The sequence below is a fragment of the Sinocyclocheilus grahami genome, unplaced genomic scaffold, assembly GCF_001515645.1.
Source record: "Sinocyclocheilus grahami isolate Dianchi unplaced genomic scaffold, SAMN03320097.WGS_v1.1 scaffold63.1, whole genome shotgun sequence".
NCBI lineage: Eukaryota > Metazoa > Chordata > Actinopteri > Cypriniformes > Cyprinidae > Sinocyclocheilus > Sinocyclocheilus grahami.
Window position 1 is genome coordinate 1,619,305 of NW_015505242.1, and position 20,327 is coordinate 1,639,631.

At 36.2% G+C, this 20,327-nt stretch overlaps 1 protein-coding gene across 1 annotated transcript; it reads left to right on the forward strand.

The window, feature by feature from the left end:
- Nucleotides 1-459: 459 nt before the first annotated feature.
- Nucleotides 460-18,138, forward strand: LOC107584836 (TFIIH basal transcription factor complex helicase XPB subunit-like). Its single transcript, XM_016271599.1, has 14 exons — nt 460-614; nt 1,010-1,209; nt 1,450-1,686; nt 1,919-1,968; nt 2,863-2,998; nt 3,114-3,281; nt 3,474-3,678; nt 5,874-6,188; nt 8,147-8,331; nt 11,345-11,547; nt 12,667-12,884; nt 13,117-13,235; nt 13,365-13,514; nt 17,712-18,138. The coding sequence occupies exons 1-14, from the start codon at nt 587-589 to the stop codon at nt 17,847-17,849; spliced, it is 2,352 nt and encodes a 783-aa protein (XP_016127085.1). The 5' UTR covers nt 460-586; the 3' UTR covers nt 17,850-18,138.
- Nucleotides 18,139-20,327: the final 2,189 nt, after the last annotated feature.

The following is a 20,327-nucleotide window of genomic DNA, read 5'->3' on the forward strand; positions in this document are numbered from 1 at the left end:
ACATAGTTCTTATGTTTTTGTTTGCATTGATATTCAGCGTTTAATCCTGTGATGCCCAATACAGCGTCTGAAACCAGACATGTGTCAGATTTTACTCTGTTGCCTTTTCATATATAACAAATATAAAATGATACATTTGTTAAATTGGTTAGTTGTGTGGTAAATTGGTAAACTGTGAAGTATTCTGTTTTAATACACATAACGCCCTGTCATTAAATATGATACTTTTCCAAATAATGCTGATCTTTGGACTGTGTTAAAGTGAAATAAATTCTAAATGACATTTAAAATGGCGACGGCGTTTTATTTCACCACAGTTCGAATATTTTAGTCGGTTGTTATTGGACAGTGTTTTGATAGCAGTCAGTGACGTTTGCGCGCCTGCACATCCAGCCGGCAGGTGGCGCTACTGTTGTGGGCTGCTTTACAGTTCTCAAGCGTTTTATCCGTAGAGAAAGCGCGTTCTGATCTGGACATGGTCGTGAGAGCGGTGGCGTCTCAATAAATCCTCCTGCGTTTTTGTTATTAAATTGTGTTTAACCATCACTGAATTCACAATAGGGGAGTGTTTTCTAGGGCTGACACCATGGGGAAAAAAGATAAGAGTGATCGAGGTAAGATGGATGAAGCATGCATTTTTAAATATGAATTACATTATGTAATTATGAAATTACATATAAAGATGTACCTCAAGAAAGCACTGAAATGAATTGTAATGAAAATTGTCAAAAAACATTGCATTCCAGGTCACACTTAAGCATTCTAGGCATTAAGTAACAGGCACTCTTTTTAAAAGTATATTCAAATGTACATTTTTCACAGGGGGTTAAGTGTAGATTCAGATATTGTTTCTAAATGCTGTTAACTTACATTATCACTAAAGACGCCTGAACCAACTTCAGGTTCTTTTTGGAACTCACAGACGAGGCTTAAACTAAAACCAGATCTCCAGTAGCAGGATTGATCATCACTAGTCTAAATAGCTGAAATGGTTGTTTGTTCACTTTAGATAAAAAGTCCAAGAAACGTTATTATGATGAGGAAGAGGATGATGAAGAGGTGATGGGCAGTGAGTCTCAGGAGGCTGTTCCAGCAGCTGCTGGGAAGCAGGTGGATGAATCCAGCACTAAACTGGATGAGTATGGAGCCAAAGACTACAGACTACAGATGCTTCTCAAGAATGATCACTCTTCCCGGCCCCTATGGGTGGTAAGACTGAAGATCCTTGATCCTCGATCCTCGCCAAGTTTTGATTTTTGACCAAGTGACATGGGAATTTTAAATAATAATTTATCACTTGGTGTAGAGATGTCTCCGGACCTATATTTTGCTTCAAATATACTGTCTTTAGTGCTGTACAGAAAGCTATATTTGTCATAATCTTAACTTGCCTAGATCTAAAGTTGAACTATCATTAGCCATATGTTTGTCTCTTGTTTGACTCTCTAGGCTCCAGATGGTCACATCTTCCTAGAGGCTTTCTCTCCCGTGTATAAATATGCTCAGGACTTCCTGGTGGCCATATCGGAGCCGGTGTGCAGACCTACCCATGCGCACGAGTACAAGCTGACGGCTTATTCTCTATACGCCGCTGTGAGCGTCGGCCTGCAGACCTCTGACATCATAGAGTACCTGCAGAAACTCAGCAAGACCTCTGTGCCAGACGGCATAGTGCAGTTTATTAAGGTGTGTGTGAGCTGGCAGTGAAGTCTGTATGAACCTTGTGGGACCCATCCACACTCTGAAACCAATGCATGACTATTATTACGACTATTGTTGGTTCTACTGTTGCTTTGCTGCTCTTTTGTAAATCGCCTTGGATAAAAGCATCTGGTAAATGCATAAATGTAATATAAAAATGATTTGTAAAATTTCTATGTAACAAAGCCACTAATTTACTCTCTATCTTCTCCTGCAGCTGTGCACAGTGAGCTACGGGAAAGTCAAACTAGTCCTGAAGCACAACAGGTCAGTTCATTTTACACAGATTTTTAGTAACTTCTTACAAAGAAAGGTTAGAAAATGAGTTGCGTAAGAGCACGTTGTAGATTGAATATTATATATACAGTCTATTGAATGATTTAGATGTCAGTTTATTATTGGACAGTGGGTGGCATTTTGAACACTGCGGATAGTATTTAGATAAGAGGAAGTCGGGTGTTGTTTGACTGGGGATACTCTTTGGATTCACTTGAACTTGGATGTGAAGTATTAGTTTTGAATTGTAAGATTGGATGCACTTGATTCTGAATCGTCAATTGTGAAATGTAATTGTTTATTTTGGACTACCGTTCGAAAGTTTGTGGTCATTAAGATTTTTTAAGTGTTCGAAAGGAGTGTCATATGCTCACCAAGGCTGCATTTATTTGATCAAAAATACAGTAAAAACAGTATTATTGAAATATAATTCTATTTATATATTTATTATAATTTATATAAATTATCATTTAAAATAACTTTTTTTGAATGCTATTTTTTCAGTCTTCAGTGTCATGATCCTTGAGAAAACATTCTAATATGCTAATTTGATTCTCATAAAACACTTATCAATGTTGAAAAACGTTTTGCTGCTTAATATTTTTGGAAACTGTATTTTTTTTTCTCAGGATTGTTTAATGAATGGAAAGTTAAAAACACAGCATTCATTTGATCATCAATGTTTTTGTAACATTGTAAATGTCACTTTTGATCGATTTAATGCATCCTTGGCTTGTATGTTAAAAGTATTAATTTCTTGTATAAAATTTTTTTTTACTGACCACAAATTTTTAGTCCTTAACTTGACTGTGCAACAATCACATGCCATTGATAGTGCAGATGGTTAAGTTTGTGTGTGTGTGTGGGTGTGTGTGTTGAGAACAGGTACTTTGTGGAGAGTGCTTTCCCTGATGTCATTCAGAGGCTCTTACAGGACTCTGTGATTCGGGACTGTCGTCTTCGGTCTGCTGAGGGTGAGGAGACTGAGCTCATCACTGAAACCATCTCTAGTAAACCAGCAGTGAGTATGAGCACAAAACATGTTGCTTGGGTGTAAACATAATGACATTAAAACATTCCCAGTGGAGCAAAAGGCTCATATCTGTTACCAAAACCTGTTGTGTCATCCTGTCTAGATCTCAAAGTCTCAGCAGGACAATGGTGGTCCATCCACCTCCCAGCCTTCAGATGGGCAGCGCACAGGAAATCAAGTGCCAGAGGACATCTTCAGTTACTACGAACAGATGGATAAAGAGGAGGAGGAGGAGGAAGAGACACAAACAGTGTCATTCGAGATCCGTCAGGTGTGTGTCTGCGCTTGAATGAGAATGTTACTTCATTGTGAATTAAAGGTTCATTTACCTTGACTGTTCCTCTGACAGGCTTGGTTGAGTTTAAACGGTTTGTGTTGGCTATCCTTTAGATTAGAGCATTCAGTGAAGACTTCATGCATATTAGTCTTATTCATTCTTCATATTTGTGCTGGCCCTTATTAGGAAATGATAGAGGAGCTTCAGAAGCGTTGCATTCAGTTGGAGTATCCCCTCCTGGCCGAGTATGACTTCCGTAACGACACGGTGAACCCAGACATCAACATGGACCTGAAGCCCACCGCTGTGCTGAGACCATATCAGGAAAAGAGTCTGAGGAAGATGTTTGGGAACGGCAGAGCTCGATCTGGAGTCATCGTACTGCCTTGTGGTAAACAGTCTCTCAACATATGTACAGTGTTTGAGCCATTTCTTCCCAGAAGCCATTGATGCCTAGTCTTGGATTGTAGGGGGCTGTGCATCCACAGCCAACAAAACAGACAAGACTTTTGAATATGTAATAATGATCAAATTCAATAGTATTATTTGGGGGAAAATAACAAAATAAATATGAAATGGGCAATTTCAGACTGTTTTCCATCAATGTCTTCATTGCAGCAATTATGATATAGACTTTAGTAGTTCTGCCTCTGCCTGGATATGTGTATTTAATACATTAAATTAATACAATAATAATAATAATACATTACATCATTTAATATTCATTTTCCAAAACAGGTTTTTAATCTCTAAGGTCAGTAAAGTATTTCTTTGTCATTGCCCTTTCAACATTTTCATTGGCCCCAAACACAAAAAGATTCTACATTTTCCAATTGTATGAATTTAAATTTATGACAGAGTTGTATAAGTAAATTAATAATTAATATATAATTTATGTAAAATTGTTACATTTATTCCTTACACACATACATATATATATATATATATATATATATATATATGTATGTATATGTATTGTCTTTTTATAGTTTCTAGCCATGCAGCCTTTCTCCCTGGTTTTATGACAGCTGTACCTTTTATAGTTTGCGGAACATTAAATTAAATTAAAAGTTAAAATCACTGAATTAATAATTAAAATAAAGAAAATGACTATTTTAAGAGCTATAAGCAACACACATTAACTCATTTGAGCTTAGTAATTAGTACTGTACTAGCTACTTTTGATTTGCCCATTACAATAGTCCCTTTAAAGTTACTGCTATCATAAAAATACACTTGTTTGTAGGTTTAAAATTCTACAAAAGACACATTTAATGTCTAACTACAAATATTTTAGCAAAATGTATATTTTACTCAGAATTATTGCACTCCTGTTCGATTGCCCTCAGTCTGTTTAGTGTGCAATCTGCGCATGCGCGCAGCAGCGCTCGTTCACTCGCGTCAGCCTCGCCCACTCCTGACAGCAAAATTTATGTTTGCATGACTTTCTAACATTTACAGATGAAAAAATATACCTGTGACATGTCAGTTATGCACTGAGGAAAACACAACGTCTCAAATGCATTAAACAGCACAGATATATTCGTGTTTGCGATGGTAGATAGATTTGATCCATGATCGACATTAAGGGCTGCTTAAGAATAAGCGTGCACAAATTAGTGAGATTGTGTGAACTTAATTTGTCATTTATGGAACCGCTTTAGCCCCGATTCATTTGTTAGGTTATTTTAGGTTAGGTTTTGGACTTAAAGGGGTCATATGATGCTTTTTTTAAAGATCATTATTTGGTGTAACAGAATATGTTGACATGCTTTAATGTTCAAAAAACACATTATTTTTCAAATACTGTACATTATTGTAGGTCCTCTATGCCCCGCCTCTCTCAAACATGAGAGAACGCACTTGACAAACAGTTTAGAGAGGAGAAATCAATCTACATATTGGTCACAGATTATTGGTCACTTTCTAAACAATAAAAGTATAGCGCATCCACTAGTAATTATATATAAATAAATCGTGTTTTACCGATGCAAATATGTTAGAAATGATGCATCGTGATATAAATGCCAACTTGTAGCCGATGCACACTTTTTAAATCGATGCATTGTATCATTAACTTTTTATGCCGATGCACCGAGCGAATCGGGGAATCTTCCCATCCCTAATATATATATATATATATACATATGTAATTAAGTAATTGCTAGAAACTGTACTGTTATTGTAATTAAACCCACAATTCCAACACAGCTGTAAATTCATCACATTTGCTGTAAATGATAGCATTCAAAGCAAAACCTTGTTGATTGGTTTTTAATTTTTAAACCATGTTTTTATGCTATCAAGGCTATCACAAGTTATTGCATTTTCTAAAAATCTAGTTTAGACAGTTAACATCATTTTACGTAGCTTTTAAAAGCTGACAACCAGAAATTGTACCTTAATGCCCTAGAAAACTAAATGTTGAAGTTTGCAAGGCATAAAAATACATGTACATGATCAAAGAATTTAAGATTACATTACCAGAGCAACTTGGGGTTAGAAGCTCTTTGAATTATATTATTGAGGTAAAACGAAATGAATCTATATTGAGGTTTTTTGTTGTTCTACTTTCCTGTCCCACAGGTGCTGGTAAGTCACTGGTGGGCGTCACGGCTGCCTGCACAGTGCGTAAACGCTGTCTAGTGTTGGGAAACTCCTCTGTGTCAGTGGAACAGTGGAAGGCTCAGTTTAAGATGTGGTCCACCATTGATGACTCCCAGATCTGCCGTTTCACTTCAGACGCAAAAGACAAGCCCATCGGTTGCTCAGTGGCCATTAGCACCTATTCTATGCTGGGCCACACCACCAAACGCTCATGGGAGGCTGAGAGGGTCATGGAGTGGATGAAAAGTCAGGAGTGGGGGCTCATTATACTAGATGAGGTGCACACAATCCCAGGTAGGTTTAGTGTGTGAAGGTCACACACCATGACTGCTGCTTGATAAAATATCAAGTGAGAAATCATGTAATCAGTGCAATTTTTTTCTTGGATTCTGTTTTCCTCATTTCACACTAGTTAGCTCACCCACTGTGACATTTCAGTAATTTCAAGACAGACAACCAATCATAATTCAGATAAAATTCAGAAAATTCAAATATTACAAAGATATCACTGCTGTTTTTGGGTTTTGAATGGCAAATATTTGAACAATGCAACATTTTCTTTTTGCAATCTTAAAGGGATAGTTCACCCAAAAATGAACTTTTTCAACATTTTTAACTTCAAATAGTTCATGAAGACATTATTCATCTTTATGAATGGACATTTAATGGAATGAATATATACTTGGTTTAATCCAAGTCTTCTGAAGAGACCAGAATATCGATATCATTTTATATGATAAAGAGAATTAATTTAGGCTTTTATTCAGAGTTGAACAAACACACATGCATAATGCACATCAAATATGGTAAAGGGTTTCTGCGGGTCCTTAAAAAGTCTTAAATTTAGTTGTATCAAATTTAAGGTAAAAAAAAGTCTTAAATGGTACAAGGAAGTCATAATTATGATTTCAAGAGGTCTTAAATTTGGGGACGGAAAGACAAGAAATGCGATATGGCTTAGTGTGACCATTAAACTTCATTAAAGGGCTCATATGATGCTGCTAAAAAGAACATTATTTGGTGTATTTGGTGTAATGAAATGAGGTTTAAGGTAAAAAAAAAAGACAAACAACAAGCCCTACTCTACACTGCCCAAAACTCGCGTTTGAATCATCAGTAGCAAATTCTTTAAATACTGTATAAAAAAAACTTACTTACTACTCTACCAGGATCAGGAATCGTCCTCCATAAAATGTGCTGCACACATCTGAATATTTGGGTTCAAGTGTTCTGGAACAGTGTTGTAAATACAACTTAACCACTGATTTCTAATTGTGTCCATTTTTGGAATACAACGAAACACACAGCATCACACACGGCGGCTAGAGTGAGTGGTGGCGGCTTGAGAACGGCGCGGCGGAACGGTTGGTGGAACGGTGGTTGACTCTTAACTTTTATAAAGAATATCTCTTTGGATTTGAGACTTTAGTCTTTGCAACTTTACAGATCTTCTTTATGCACCAAGAGCTTGTAACACTTCAAAGAGAAAGGAAAAATTTAAATCGCATCATATGACCCCTTTAAATAAAGGAGCGCTGCTGTTCTGCCGTTACCAGGGAAACCGCTGTATTTCTTCCGTTCCAAAAGCGCCCCCTGCTGGCAGAGAATGAATCGGCATTTAAAAATTCTAAACATTTAAGGCAGTAAAATATTTAATGTTATTTAATGTTTAATTAGTTAATGCTATTTAATTAATATAATAACTGATTCATAATAATTGTTTAAATTCATATAATGATTAATCATTTTGACTTAAAAATGGTTTAAAAGGCTGAAATCTTACGTTTTGTATGTAAACTTTGTTTTTGTGAAAACCTGTATCTGACCTGTAAATCATGCTTTTTACAGTCATTTTACAGTTTAATATCTTACCATAGACATTTCCCTACCCCGCTCATATGGTATTCATTTTATTTATGCAGGTCTTACAAAAGGTCTTAAAAAGTTTTAAATTTGAGCCTAAAATCCTGCAGATACTCTGTGGTAAGCAGAAGCAATGAGGTTGTTCTTCACATCAAGCTCAGATATTTGTTCTTCTGTTTAAAACTGTTTTAGTCTGAATTAATTTCAGAAAATTGTGGAGAAGCAAAATTAAATTTAATATAGGAGGAATATCTTCTGATTGGCTGGAATTTTGTCGCTTTGCTCAGCATTTCACTTTCATTGAGAACAGAGAAATTATTTAAACACATAATATAATAATATAAATGAAAACCGTATAGATTTCTGACTGTTTTGTGTTTGTCTTGCAGCAAAGATGTTCCGTCGTGTTCTGACGATAGTCCAGGCTCACTGTAAACTGGGTCTCACTGCCACACTAGTGAGAGAGGATGATAAGATTGTCGATCTTAACTTCCTGATTGGGCCGAAGCTCTATGAGGCGAACTGGATGGAACTACAGAACAGTGGTTACATTGCTAAAGTCCAGTGTGCTGAGGTGAGGGTTTTTAAAATATAATTATCTTGCCGAAACAATTATGTAACAGGAAAAGAAACTGAACATTTTCCCCAAAGTTACAAAAAAAGACAACAAAAGATCTTTTCATGTGTATATTTCATAATGTGAACTTAGATTGACGTCTGAACCTTGTCGAGGGTCCACAAGGTGTGTGAAATTGTGAAACACTGGGTTGGGAGGCTTTGGAGCCTGGTGTACAATGAAAATACAATACTGTTATTCAGTATTGCCTCTCATTTTTTGATCTTACTAAACAAAAAGCCCAGCAGACCCTTTAGCCACATGAGCAGAAATCCACGTGCCGATCCATGCATTGTTTACTGTGCTCAAAACACCATCTTTACAAAAAACCTCTAAAAATATTAAAACCCTCCAATGCAAACCACTGCAGGTTATTCTAAGAAAAAATAATTTCCTTCCCTTCGCATCATATGACCCCTTTAAATAAAGGAGCGCTGCTGTTCTGCCGTTACCAGGGAAACCGCTGTATTTCTTCCGTTCCAAAAGCGCCCCCTGCTGGCAGAGAATGAATCGGCATTTAAAAATTCTAAACATTTAAGGCAGTAAAATATTTAATGTTATTTAATGTTTAATTAGTTAATGCTATTTAATTAATATAATAACTGATTCATAATAATTGTTTAAATTCATATAATGATTAATCATTTTGACTTAAAAATGGTTTAAAAGGCTGAAATCTTACGTTTTGTATGTAAACTTTGTTTTTGTGAAAACCTGTATCTGACCTGTAAATCATGCTTTTTACAGTCATTTTACAGTTTAATATCTTACCATAGACATTTCCCTACCCCGCTCATATGGTATTCATTTTATTTATGCAGGTCTTACAAAAGGTCTTAAAAAGTTTTAAATTTGAGCCTAAAATCCTGCAGATACTCTGTGGTAAGCAGAAGCAATGAGGTTGTTCTTCACATCAAGCTCAGATATTTGTTCTTCTGTTTAAAACTGTTTTAGTCTGAATTAATTTCAGAAAATTGTGGAGAAGCAAAATTAAATTTAATATAGGAGGAATATCTTCTGATTGGCTGGAATTTTGTCGCTTTGCTCAGCATTTCACTTTCATTGAGAACAGAGAAATTATTTAAACACATAATATAATAATATAAATGAAAACCGTATAGATTTCTGACTGTTTTGTGTTTGTCTTGCAGCAAAGATGTTCCGTCGTGTTCTGACGATAGTCCAGGCTCACTGTAAACTGGGTCTCACTGCCACACTAGTGAGAGAGGATGATAAGATTGTCGATCTTAACTTCCTGATTGGGCCGAAGCTCTATGAGGCGAACTGGATGGAACTACAGAACAGTGGTTACATTGCTAAAGTCCAGTGTGCTGAGGTGAGGGTTTTTAAAATATAATTATCTTGCCGAAACAATTATGTAACAGGAAAAGAAACTGAACATTTTCCCCAAAGTTACAAAAAAAGACAACAAAAGATCTTTTCATGTGTATATTTCATAATGTGAACTTAGATTGACGTCTGAACCTTGTCGAGGGTCCACAAGGTGTGTGAAATTGTGAAACACTGGGTTGGGAGGCTTTGGAGCCTGGTGTACAATGAAAATACAATACTGTTATTCAGTATTGCCTCTCATTTTTTGATCTTACTAAACAAAAAGCCCAGCAGACCCTTTAGCCACATGAGCAGAAATCCACGTGCCGATCCATGCATTGTTTACTGTGCTCAGAACACCATCTTTACAAAAAAGCTCTATAAATATTAAAAACCTCCAATGCAAAGCACTGCAGGTTATTCTAAAGAAAAAATAATTTCCTTCCCTTTTATAGCCCTTAAAGGAAAAGTTCACACCAGAATTAAAATTTCCTGCTAATTTACTCATCCCCACGTCATCCAAAGATGACATTTCTTCAGTCGAAAAGAAATTAAGGTTTTTGAGGAAAACATTCCAGGACTTCAATGGGGACCAACAGGTTGAAGGTCCAAATTGCGGTTTCAAAGGCTTCTACACGATTAGATAAGACAAGGGTCTTATCTAGCGAAACGATCGGTCATTTTCTAAAGAAATAAAATAAACATTTGTATACTTTTTAACCACAAATGCTCGTCTCTAGCATCTTGCATTATGTAGTCAACGCTGGACGTAGGCGAAAATACCAACCCAGTGTTTACAAGTGTGGAGAAGAAGGAACGTTCAAAAGTTGTTGTATGTTGAATGACACATTTATTATTTATGTCTTTGTATCAGTTTATTGTTTAAAATGGGCCATTCGTGTGCATATTCTGGATGTTTTCATCTTTTGAAACCTAAAAGATTTATTCCGCTAGGAAAAAAGTGGCCTTTCCAACATGATTACGTAATGCGTGAATTTGCAGACGTGCATCACAGAGCTAGTGCAAGATGAGCATTTATGGTTAAAAAGTATATATATTAAATTTTTTAGAAAATGACTGTTTCGTTAGATAAGACCCTTATTCCTTTGAAGCTGCATTGTCCACTATATGGAGAAAAATCCTGGAATGTTTTCCTCAAAAACCTTAATCTTCGAAAAACCTTACCTTTTTGGCTGAAGAAAGAAAGACGTGAACATCTTGGGTGCCATGGGGGTGAGTAAATTAACAGGAAATTTTAATTCTGGAGTGAACTAATCCTTTAACCGCAAAATGAGTTAGGAACTTGATGAAAAGATTAAAATATTTTTTCAGTTTATTTCCTTTTTGTGTATGTAAAGATGCATAGATAAGGTTTACATGTGTATATAATAACTTCCATATATGTTTTTAATTAAATAGCAGCTTCATAGATTAGTGACCATGAGAGTTTGTTGGAGTTTGTCCTTTTGAGGAGCTAATCCATGTAGCTAGTTAAGATAGCTGGAGGGGTGCAGTAATCCAATGGGTGTTGTAGAAAATTGTAAAGAGTGGTGTGCATTATTTTTGTGTTTTAAAAATGTTTTCCCTTTGTGTGCTTTAGGCTTACAGTACATTTCCCTCTTGCTCTCTGTGTGTCTAGGTATGGTGTCCCATGTCTCCTGAGTTTTATCGGGAATATGTGGCCATAAAGTCGAAGAAGAGAATTCTGCTCTACACCATGAATCCCAACAAGTTCCGTGCATGTCAGTTCCTGATCCGCTTCCACGAGCGGAGAAACGACAAGATCATCGTCTTTGCCGACAACGTCTTCGCTCTGAAAGAATATGCCATCCGCCTGAACAAGTAATGCCTCATTTTATTTGTGCACAATCACTTTTGCATACACCAGTGCTTTACCCCAACAACATTATGCTTGCCAATTCTTTTTCTGGAAGGTTTGTTGTAGAGCTCAACAGTCACTTTCAGTGTAGTCTCGTGTAGCCAGACCTTCAGACTGACGGCGTGAAGGTCTGGAATTCATGGCAGCTTTCATTGGCCAAGACCCGCCCGTGAGGCCGTTTGACCGACAGTTAGTTTTGTTCATCGTCACGTTTCGGGGCGTGGAAATGTCTCCACAATAACAGTGTGTAAAACTCTCGGACGTATTTTATCTTTCTATGCCGCGAACTTGAAATATTTCACATACTTTTGAAAATCCAGCATTTAGTTGATCCTGATAAGCACTCGTCATCACAGTTGTAAACACGACGGCTTTCTTCTTTCGTGAGGGGGTTTGGCATCACGGCATCTTTGTTTCCAGGCGGAATGTTAAAGATCGTGACACGCACGTCTACCGGAAATCCTGTATAATTCAACCAATCCGACGACGACTTCGAAACTCCTGAAGTGTGCACCAGCTTTTGCATCAGACGTTTAGCCAACGGTCCGTGGGCGTGATGTCTGCTGCTGTTTAAAACATCATACATCTGTATATCTTAAAAATTCTAGCAGACTAAACAGTACATTTCTGAATGTTGTCATGAGTAAACCCTTGTGTCCACAAGTCATGGTAAAGTAAATCAAACAATAAATAACCTGTCATTATTTTGGTGATGTTATGCAGAAATTACACTGTTTTAATTTATATGAAAAAATGTATTACTCATTTTACATATGCCATACTTTTTGAGCAGTACCAAGAGAACAAACTTCCAACAAAATATTTGGCATAAAAAAATATATATATATTTTTCTTGAAATTCTGCATCCAACAAAGGTTGTGACGGTGTGTGATTAATTGAGGCACTGATTTCAGAAGTGCTGGGATGCTGTTCTGACTTCATTAACAGGCTTCAAATCATATTTTTATAGTGTGTTACATTCTGAAATGTAACAATACGCCAAGGCGATCTTGTGTTTCTGGCGTTAGTGTTCTCAAATGTTCACTTTATCTGGTTTCACATGAAAGATTTAGGCATTTAGTTTTTTGCAGTCCTATTTAGCAGGTTTGATTGGCTGTCTTCCTCTTCTTCAATCTTCCTCTTCCATTCTTATGCTTTCTCTTGTTTTCTTCTTCTGTCAGGTAGGAGATACGTCATTTGACCTGCCAGAGGCAAACGTGCTAATCCAGATCTCCTCTCACGGCGGTTCTCGTCGTCAAGAAGCTCAGAGACTGGGCAGAGTGCTGCGAGCCAAGAAAGGTAACCGGCCATTGGAAGTCAATTGACGTTGAACATCATTATGGGATATCTGGATAGAACATTTTAATTTCATTTTATGTTGTATATTGATATAATATATGCTTTCTGAGATCATCTAGAACTTCTAGTGAAGAAACGACCATGCAATATTTTTGGACTCATTTTTAAATGTTATACAACTAAATTTCAAATCTATATAAAACTGACCTGTCATAATTTTTTTGTTGCACAGGTATGGTTGCAGAGGAATACAATGCTTACTTCTACTCACTGGTCTCTCAGGACACACAGGAAATGGCTTATTCCACCAAGAGACAGCGCTTCCTGGTGGACCAGGGATACAGTTTCAAGGTTTCAAGGCCATACTTGAACTGCAAACACCTGAATTTGATTATGCTGATTGGAAATGGTAGCCAAACTGGATGTTAATACCAGGTATGTTGAGTCTCAGTCTGTCACATTCTTGTTGTTTCTTTTTAGGTGATCACAAAGTTGGCTGGGATGGAGGAGGAAGACTTGATGTTTTCCTCTCGTGAGGAACAGCAGCAGCTCTTGCAGAAGGTTCTGGCAGCATCTGATCTTGACGCAGAAGAGGAAGTTGTGATGGGAGAAGTGGGAGGGAAGCCGCAGGTATCTCCACTCGTTTTTGTTCCTCTCTGCTGCCTCATTTGTTTGCTAGGTGTGAGTTGCTGTTTTGATCTTGATTACTAATCACAGAAATTACAAACACTGGTCTCTGGTCAGATTTAAAAGAATGGTCACCCAGAAACAAAAAATTTGTCATTTACTTTCTTTCTTCTGCGGAACATTAAGGAGCAGTATTTTTATGCTGTTTTTTTTTTTTATGTAAAGAAAGTGAACAGAGATTGAGACTTGTCAAGCTCCAAGGCTGAAAAAAACCCATAAGTAGTCAGTATAACGTGTGTGCAAATTTAAAATTACTTTTATATTTCCAGTTGTCGTTTTAAATTTTGGTTATATTTTTTGTAATTTTAAGCGCTATTGTAATTTTTATTCTTTAATATTAAAAATAATAATAATAATTTCTTTTTTTTATTTCAGTTAGTAATTTTAGTACTTAAACTTATTTAAATTAGTTGCCAACACAGCAATTTTTGTTTAGTTTGTTTTTCATCTAATATTTGTTTTATTTCAGCTTTTAACCCTTTAAGCGCCAGGGTTTTTTTGGAAAAAATGCTGGATTTTGACATCAAGATTTCAAAAGCTTGTGGCTTGAAAGCGCTTAAAGATAGAGATCTACTGTAAATTAGAAAAATGTTGGGCATGACCGAACGTTTATGTGGGGTGTAAATATACTCGTCTAATTTGCATATGACGTCATCAGGGGGCGGCCATCCTGAATTTCATAATATTCAGGAAAGAGTAGATATTGAATTGATGTTTGAACTTATTTACATGTTTGTTTGTTTGTTTTTTTTGTCTTTTTATCCTCATTCCAAATGATCAGAAAAGAGGAAACCAACAATAAAATAGAAGAAAGTACTAAATTATTACTATTACTATACTATATAGTAGTAAAGCGCATGTGGACAGTAGCCTACTTTTTGATCAGTTCATCAGTAATATTCAGGAAATAGTAGATATTGAATTGATGTTTGAACTTATTTACATGCTTTTTTTTTTTTATTTTTTTTTTTACTTATTTTTATCCTCATTCCAAATGATCAGGAAAAGAGGAAATCAACAGTAAAACTATTAGTAACTATAGTAAATTATTACTATATTACTGTGCCAAAGTAAAATGCATGTGCCTATTTTTTTGATCAGTTGACCAAGCTATCTGCCCAATCAGGTATCTAGGTGACAAAGTTTATAGTTCTTGAGAGTATGGTACCTCTCATTGCATGGCACAGCGCACAGACCTACCCCACACTGACTGCACCTGTACTTTACTGCCTCTACCTCTAGCAACAGCTCTCCTATGAACACTACGACCACGTTCACCCCTGCCACCCCCATCCCCGTTGGGCAAAGGGTCGAAATGATCACTTGTTTGTGCTTCGTGAACACTCGCGCCTTGCATGGCGGCACCATTGCGCTGCAAAGATGTACCGGGAGAAGCGTGATCATTAGACGACCGATCATTATTTCCAAAAGGCAAATATTCCCCTTCAGAGTCAGAATCGGCGAATAACATTTGCAACACATCCTCACGGTACAACTTTTTATTAGCCATTTGGCGATTTTCTCTCACAATTTACTTAAGACGCTCTGAACTGAACTGCTTCCGCATCAATGACACGATAGCTCACTTGCTCTGCTATTTCCTCAAACACTTTGAATAGGAACATGACATAATTTTGGTCTAGAATCGAAGTACTACATGTCTGCCATCTAGTGGTTGGGAATACAAATGAGATAATAGATTTATATTAGAAATTTTAGTTTTAGTTAAGAATAATGAAACTGCTCTCACATTTGGTATTTTCAGATATGGCGGTTCTTGTCTCTCACAAATTTGAATATGTGAACGATCAGATGCAAATTGACTACTGCAATGAAGAGCAAAATTTTCTATTTCAATTTCAGTCTATTCCTCACACAAAACTATTCAAGGTTTCCGCGGGGTCTTAAAAAGTCTTAAATTGTACAAGAAAGTCTTAATTATGATATCAAGAGGTCTTAAATTTGGGGACGGAAAGACCAGAATTGCGATATGGCTGAATGTGAGGATTAAACTTCAAAAGGCTATGATTTTATTCACATTTTATACACAAGCGCTGCACGTCCAAAATTCGGTGCTGCGCTGCTTTGTGTTCTGCCGTTACCGTGGAAACAGTTATATTTCTACCAAACGCTCCACCTGCTGGCAGAGAATGAATGAGCATTTTCAATAAATCTGTTGTTTTGTTCAGAGTTCAGACCAATGCGAAAATCGACCCATGTTTTTACCCTGCAAACACGCAGAGCTTTGAATGTGAACTGGTAGATCGATAAGAAGACAATGCATTTTAAAAATCTAAACATAGGGGTGTGCGATATGTATGGTCTGCGGTAATATCATAATTGTTGTTTTAACGATGTGCGATTTGATGATACGAGTATATTGTGAAAAGCAAACACAACAAACCTACAGAGTTCACTCATTAGGTGATGGAGTCTAGTAGGTTAGACTAGTGCGTGTGCGCATTTAGAGTGCGCTCTTTCACTGCATGAATCAGTCTATTAAAAATGCATTTAGAATTGTCACGTAATTTAAGATATGGGGCAGAAAATGTATATATTTAAATAATTTGATATAGTTAATATCACACGAAGAGTGACGTTTTTTTCTCCAAAAGGAAGCATGATTACAAATGGGACATTGATTTTATACTACAGTTCAATAAACATGTAATTAATATTAAGAGATTTACGTTTTAGACACCATCTATTTCTCCCACAAAAATCACTTCAAACACAGCAACAGCGCTGTTTTGCGTCTCTGAGCAACAGGACGGTGCTTTGTTCCTGAATGAATCAACCGTTTAAATGATTCGGTTCAAACGCAACGACTCACTTATTAACAGTGACTTGCTGCCACCTGCTGGCGGTTTTAATTTCACGTTTAAGGTACCTTTTCATTTTTTTAAATTAAAACAATTTCAAATATCAGTTTTCAACATTTTGTTTTTAAAATATCAAAACATTATTTGTGCATTTGTAACTGCAGGTTAAAGTATCCAATGTCCCTCAGAGCTGCATTAAACCGTGTGTAAATGCATCTAAATGCCACTTCTAATGCAGCTTCTGTGTTTCCTCTGCATTGCAAAGATACATTTTGTTGATACTGATTTAATTTGCTTGGTAACAACCCAAATGCAAGAATTTGACTCAAAAGATGATGCACACTTTCAGAAAAAATGGCTTAAAAGTAAAACTGCCCATAAAACTTATTGGAAAAGATTAATTTCTATCACTGCTGTGAACTGACCACACAGAATATGAAGAATATCAAAAAATTCAGGAGTCAGCTGTCCACGGTAGTCCTTAAGATATCAGCACAATAACACACTCGACAAAATATCGTCTAATTATCGTTATCGATAAAATCTCAGAAAATTATTGAGATATAATTTTTTATCAATATCGCACACACCCATAATTTGTCATTTAATTGATATAATAATTTATTGATAATTGTTTAAATTAATATAATAATACTTTTGACTCATCCATTTTCTTAACAATAGTTTAAAGGCTGAAATGTAAAGTTTGTCATTTTATAAAACTTTGTTTTTGTGAAAACTTGTATCTGAACTGTAAATTATGCTTTTTACAGTAATTTTATAGTTTAATATGGTACTATAGACATTGCCCTACCCCGCTCATATTGTATTAATTTTATTTGTGCAGGTCTTAAAAAGGGTCTTAAATTTGAGCTTAAAAATCCTGCTATTGTATGGCTTCAGAAATCAAAGAGTGGTATGAATTACTTTTATGGTGCTTTAATGTCAGTTTTGGATCCTAACAGCCTCAGTCTCCATTCAATTTTCTATGAAAACAGTAGAATAGAAAAACATAGAAAGCTGCTTTCTTCAAAATTTCTGCTTTTTTTTTTATCCTACGGAGGAAAGAAAGTCAGAGGTTTTGGAATGACTTGGTGAGAAAATTAAATGTTCAGGTAAACTGAGAACCAGCCAACCATTTTATTTCTTCATCCACATGCCCTCAGCCTATCACCTTTCTGCTTATGGTTTATAGTTTTGACATGCATTAAAGCATTCTAAGGAGTGGGTTAATCTGTGTTTGTGTCAGAATGATTTATGTTAACCTGCTTAACATGTATCAGTAAGGATTGTTTTTTTTATTGACCCATTTCTATAGTTTTCTCGTCGTATGGGAACTATGAGCTCCATGTCTGGTGCAGATGATACAGTCTACATGGAATACCAGACGTCCCGCAGTAGCAAGTCTTCAGCCAGCAAGAATGTCCATCCTCTGTTTAAACGCTTCCGCAAGTGAACTCACTCACGGCCCGGTGATGCACTGTCAGCATCTAGAGACACCAGGCCCAAACAACGCACTTCCTGGGACGGCCAGCATCTTAATAAAATACAATTCATGGCTGTTTGTCTCAGACAGAGCCATTTAAAGACAGCGAGAATTAAGCAAAACTGCTGTCATTTCAGAAAGATTCAAGAATCTAATATGTATAGTACATTATAGTATAGTATTATAAACAGGATGTAATGTAATTATTATTTTTGAATTTGTTGTGAGAAACTGAACTGTAAAGCCAAACCTGTTTTTGAAATGTACTGGTAAACTTTTTTCAAATAAAACATACTTTGGTAACTAACAAGACTCTATACATTTGTATTAGTGCATTACGTACCTCAGTGAACAGTGTTTACAGCATGTATTGATCTAATTTTCATTTATTAAGGTATTGTTAGTTCATCATGCATTAATCAACATTAATGTATACAAACCTTGGGAGAAACCAGAATCAGTCGGGGGGGCCAGTTCTCCTCTGGCCAGACGAAACCAGCATGGCGTGGTTTAATTCCAGGCTGCAACACAGGTCATATTGTGCAGAGGACTCGTCTGGTTCCTGTGGTCTTGTGCCGATGGTCGTCGAGGTGACGAGGTCTTCACGGGGGATCGGTCTCTGGGGTGCATCTAGCTGACATGATCTCCGCTAACATTCAGGGCTGTAGAGGTTGTCTCTAGGTGCTGATCCACCATCTGGTCTGGATATGGACTGGATCCGGGTGACTGCGGTGACCATCTGATCTGGATACAGACTGTCCATTTTTGGGTGAACTATCCCTTTAAGTATTATTTTGGGCTATATTTAAAGGCAGCATTTTTAAGAAGCTTGGTTATTTTTAGAACAAATTTTTTAGAAGTTCCGCTTTCACTGTCATTCCACACCTGCATGACTTTCTTTTGTTTTATCACTGAGGCGATCTTTAAAATATCTTATGTTTCACAGAAGAAGGAAAGTCATACAGTTTTGGAACGACACGATGGTGAGTAATTGATAGATTTTGTTTTTCTTTGAGATACAGGGTGGAAGTAAAGCATTTGTCTGTTGTTTGTCTGTTTTTTTCCACAATGAACTTAGTTCTCTTGTGCTTCCAAATGTAACCCTCTTCTCACAATGGCACTGAAGGAAACCCACTTAATGTGATTTGCTCAATCACATAATCCTTTAGTCTCAAACTAGGTGAAATCCGGGATCCCCATTCATCTTAATACCCGAATTTGTAATCTTGTTATGGATGGATATTAAAAGAACAAGCCTCATATTCTTCAGTGTACAAACCAGTGAAAGGCAGAGTTGGGTTTTTTAGTTTGTGTCCAAGGCGATTTAAAGCGACTTCCAGCTCATTGAAATTTTATCTTTTGAATTAAACCTATTGTTTTGGTGTTTTTACCACCAGTTGAGCTACAGGAACATACAGCTGATCCGTTTTAAACTGATGCTCTTGATTCATCACTTCATATATACAATTTTGCACATTACATACTAATGCCATTCTGCCAGTAGATGTTTCAGGTGCATTTCCTGTGGTTTCCCCTCAAAACAAACTAGTTCTTTGTTCAGCAACTACCTCGACACATTGATTCAATAACTAATGTTGTACAGACACATAGGTAGTCGATATGACAGGTATTGGCATGTATTAACTGAGACTACATTAAATGTTTGTACTAAATTAAGATGTATTTATTTACATATTTGAAAGATGATGACCAGTTTTCTGCTTAAATATACACTTTCTCTGTTTTATTACACAGAAATGAAATTATTTAAAATCTTGATGTTGAATAAAAAAAGTGAATGTCTATGATTTTTCTTCGATATGAATGACTATTAGGGGAATTGGGTAAATTAAGTCTTTTTGAGATTTACCACCATATGTATATTTATACACATAATACTTATATGGTCTCATGCGAGTAGTTTTTACTCTCTATATGTCTACATAACTGTACCATAAAGGCAAGAAAATGTTCACAATAATACAAAAACTGAACTTTACTTTTGCCTTTTCTGTCAACCTGCAAAAACAAAAGGGCTTTCAGTCGATAGCAACTTTTCAGATTATGATTATAGTGTCATTCTGGGTGATCCAGTGCTCTTTTGAAAGATATGTAATGGAATTACAGTATATGTTTTTGCATTTTCTTTAGTTACTCGTTGCATCATACCCCCCAAAAAACCCAGAGGCTGTAATTGCTGCCAAAGGTGCTCTGATGAAGTACATAGTTAATACTCTGAATACTTTTGTCAATGTGATATTTCATTTTTTTCTCTCTAATAATTTTTTTTTTAAAAGATCAAAGTTATCAAATCTGTTTTTTTGTTTTGTTATGGGGTATGGAGTGTGTATTGAAAATTAAAGCAATTTGGCACAGGCTGCAGAATGACAAACTGTGACAAAAATGTATATGCACATATATATACAGTATATATATATATATATATAT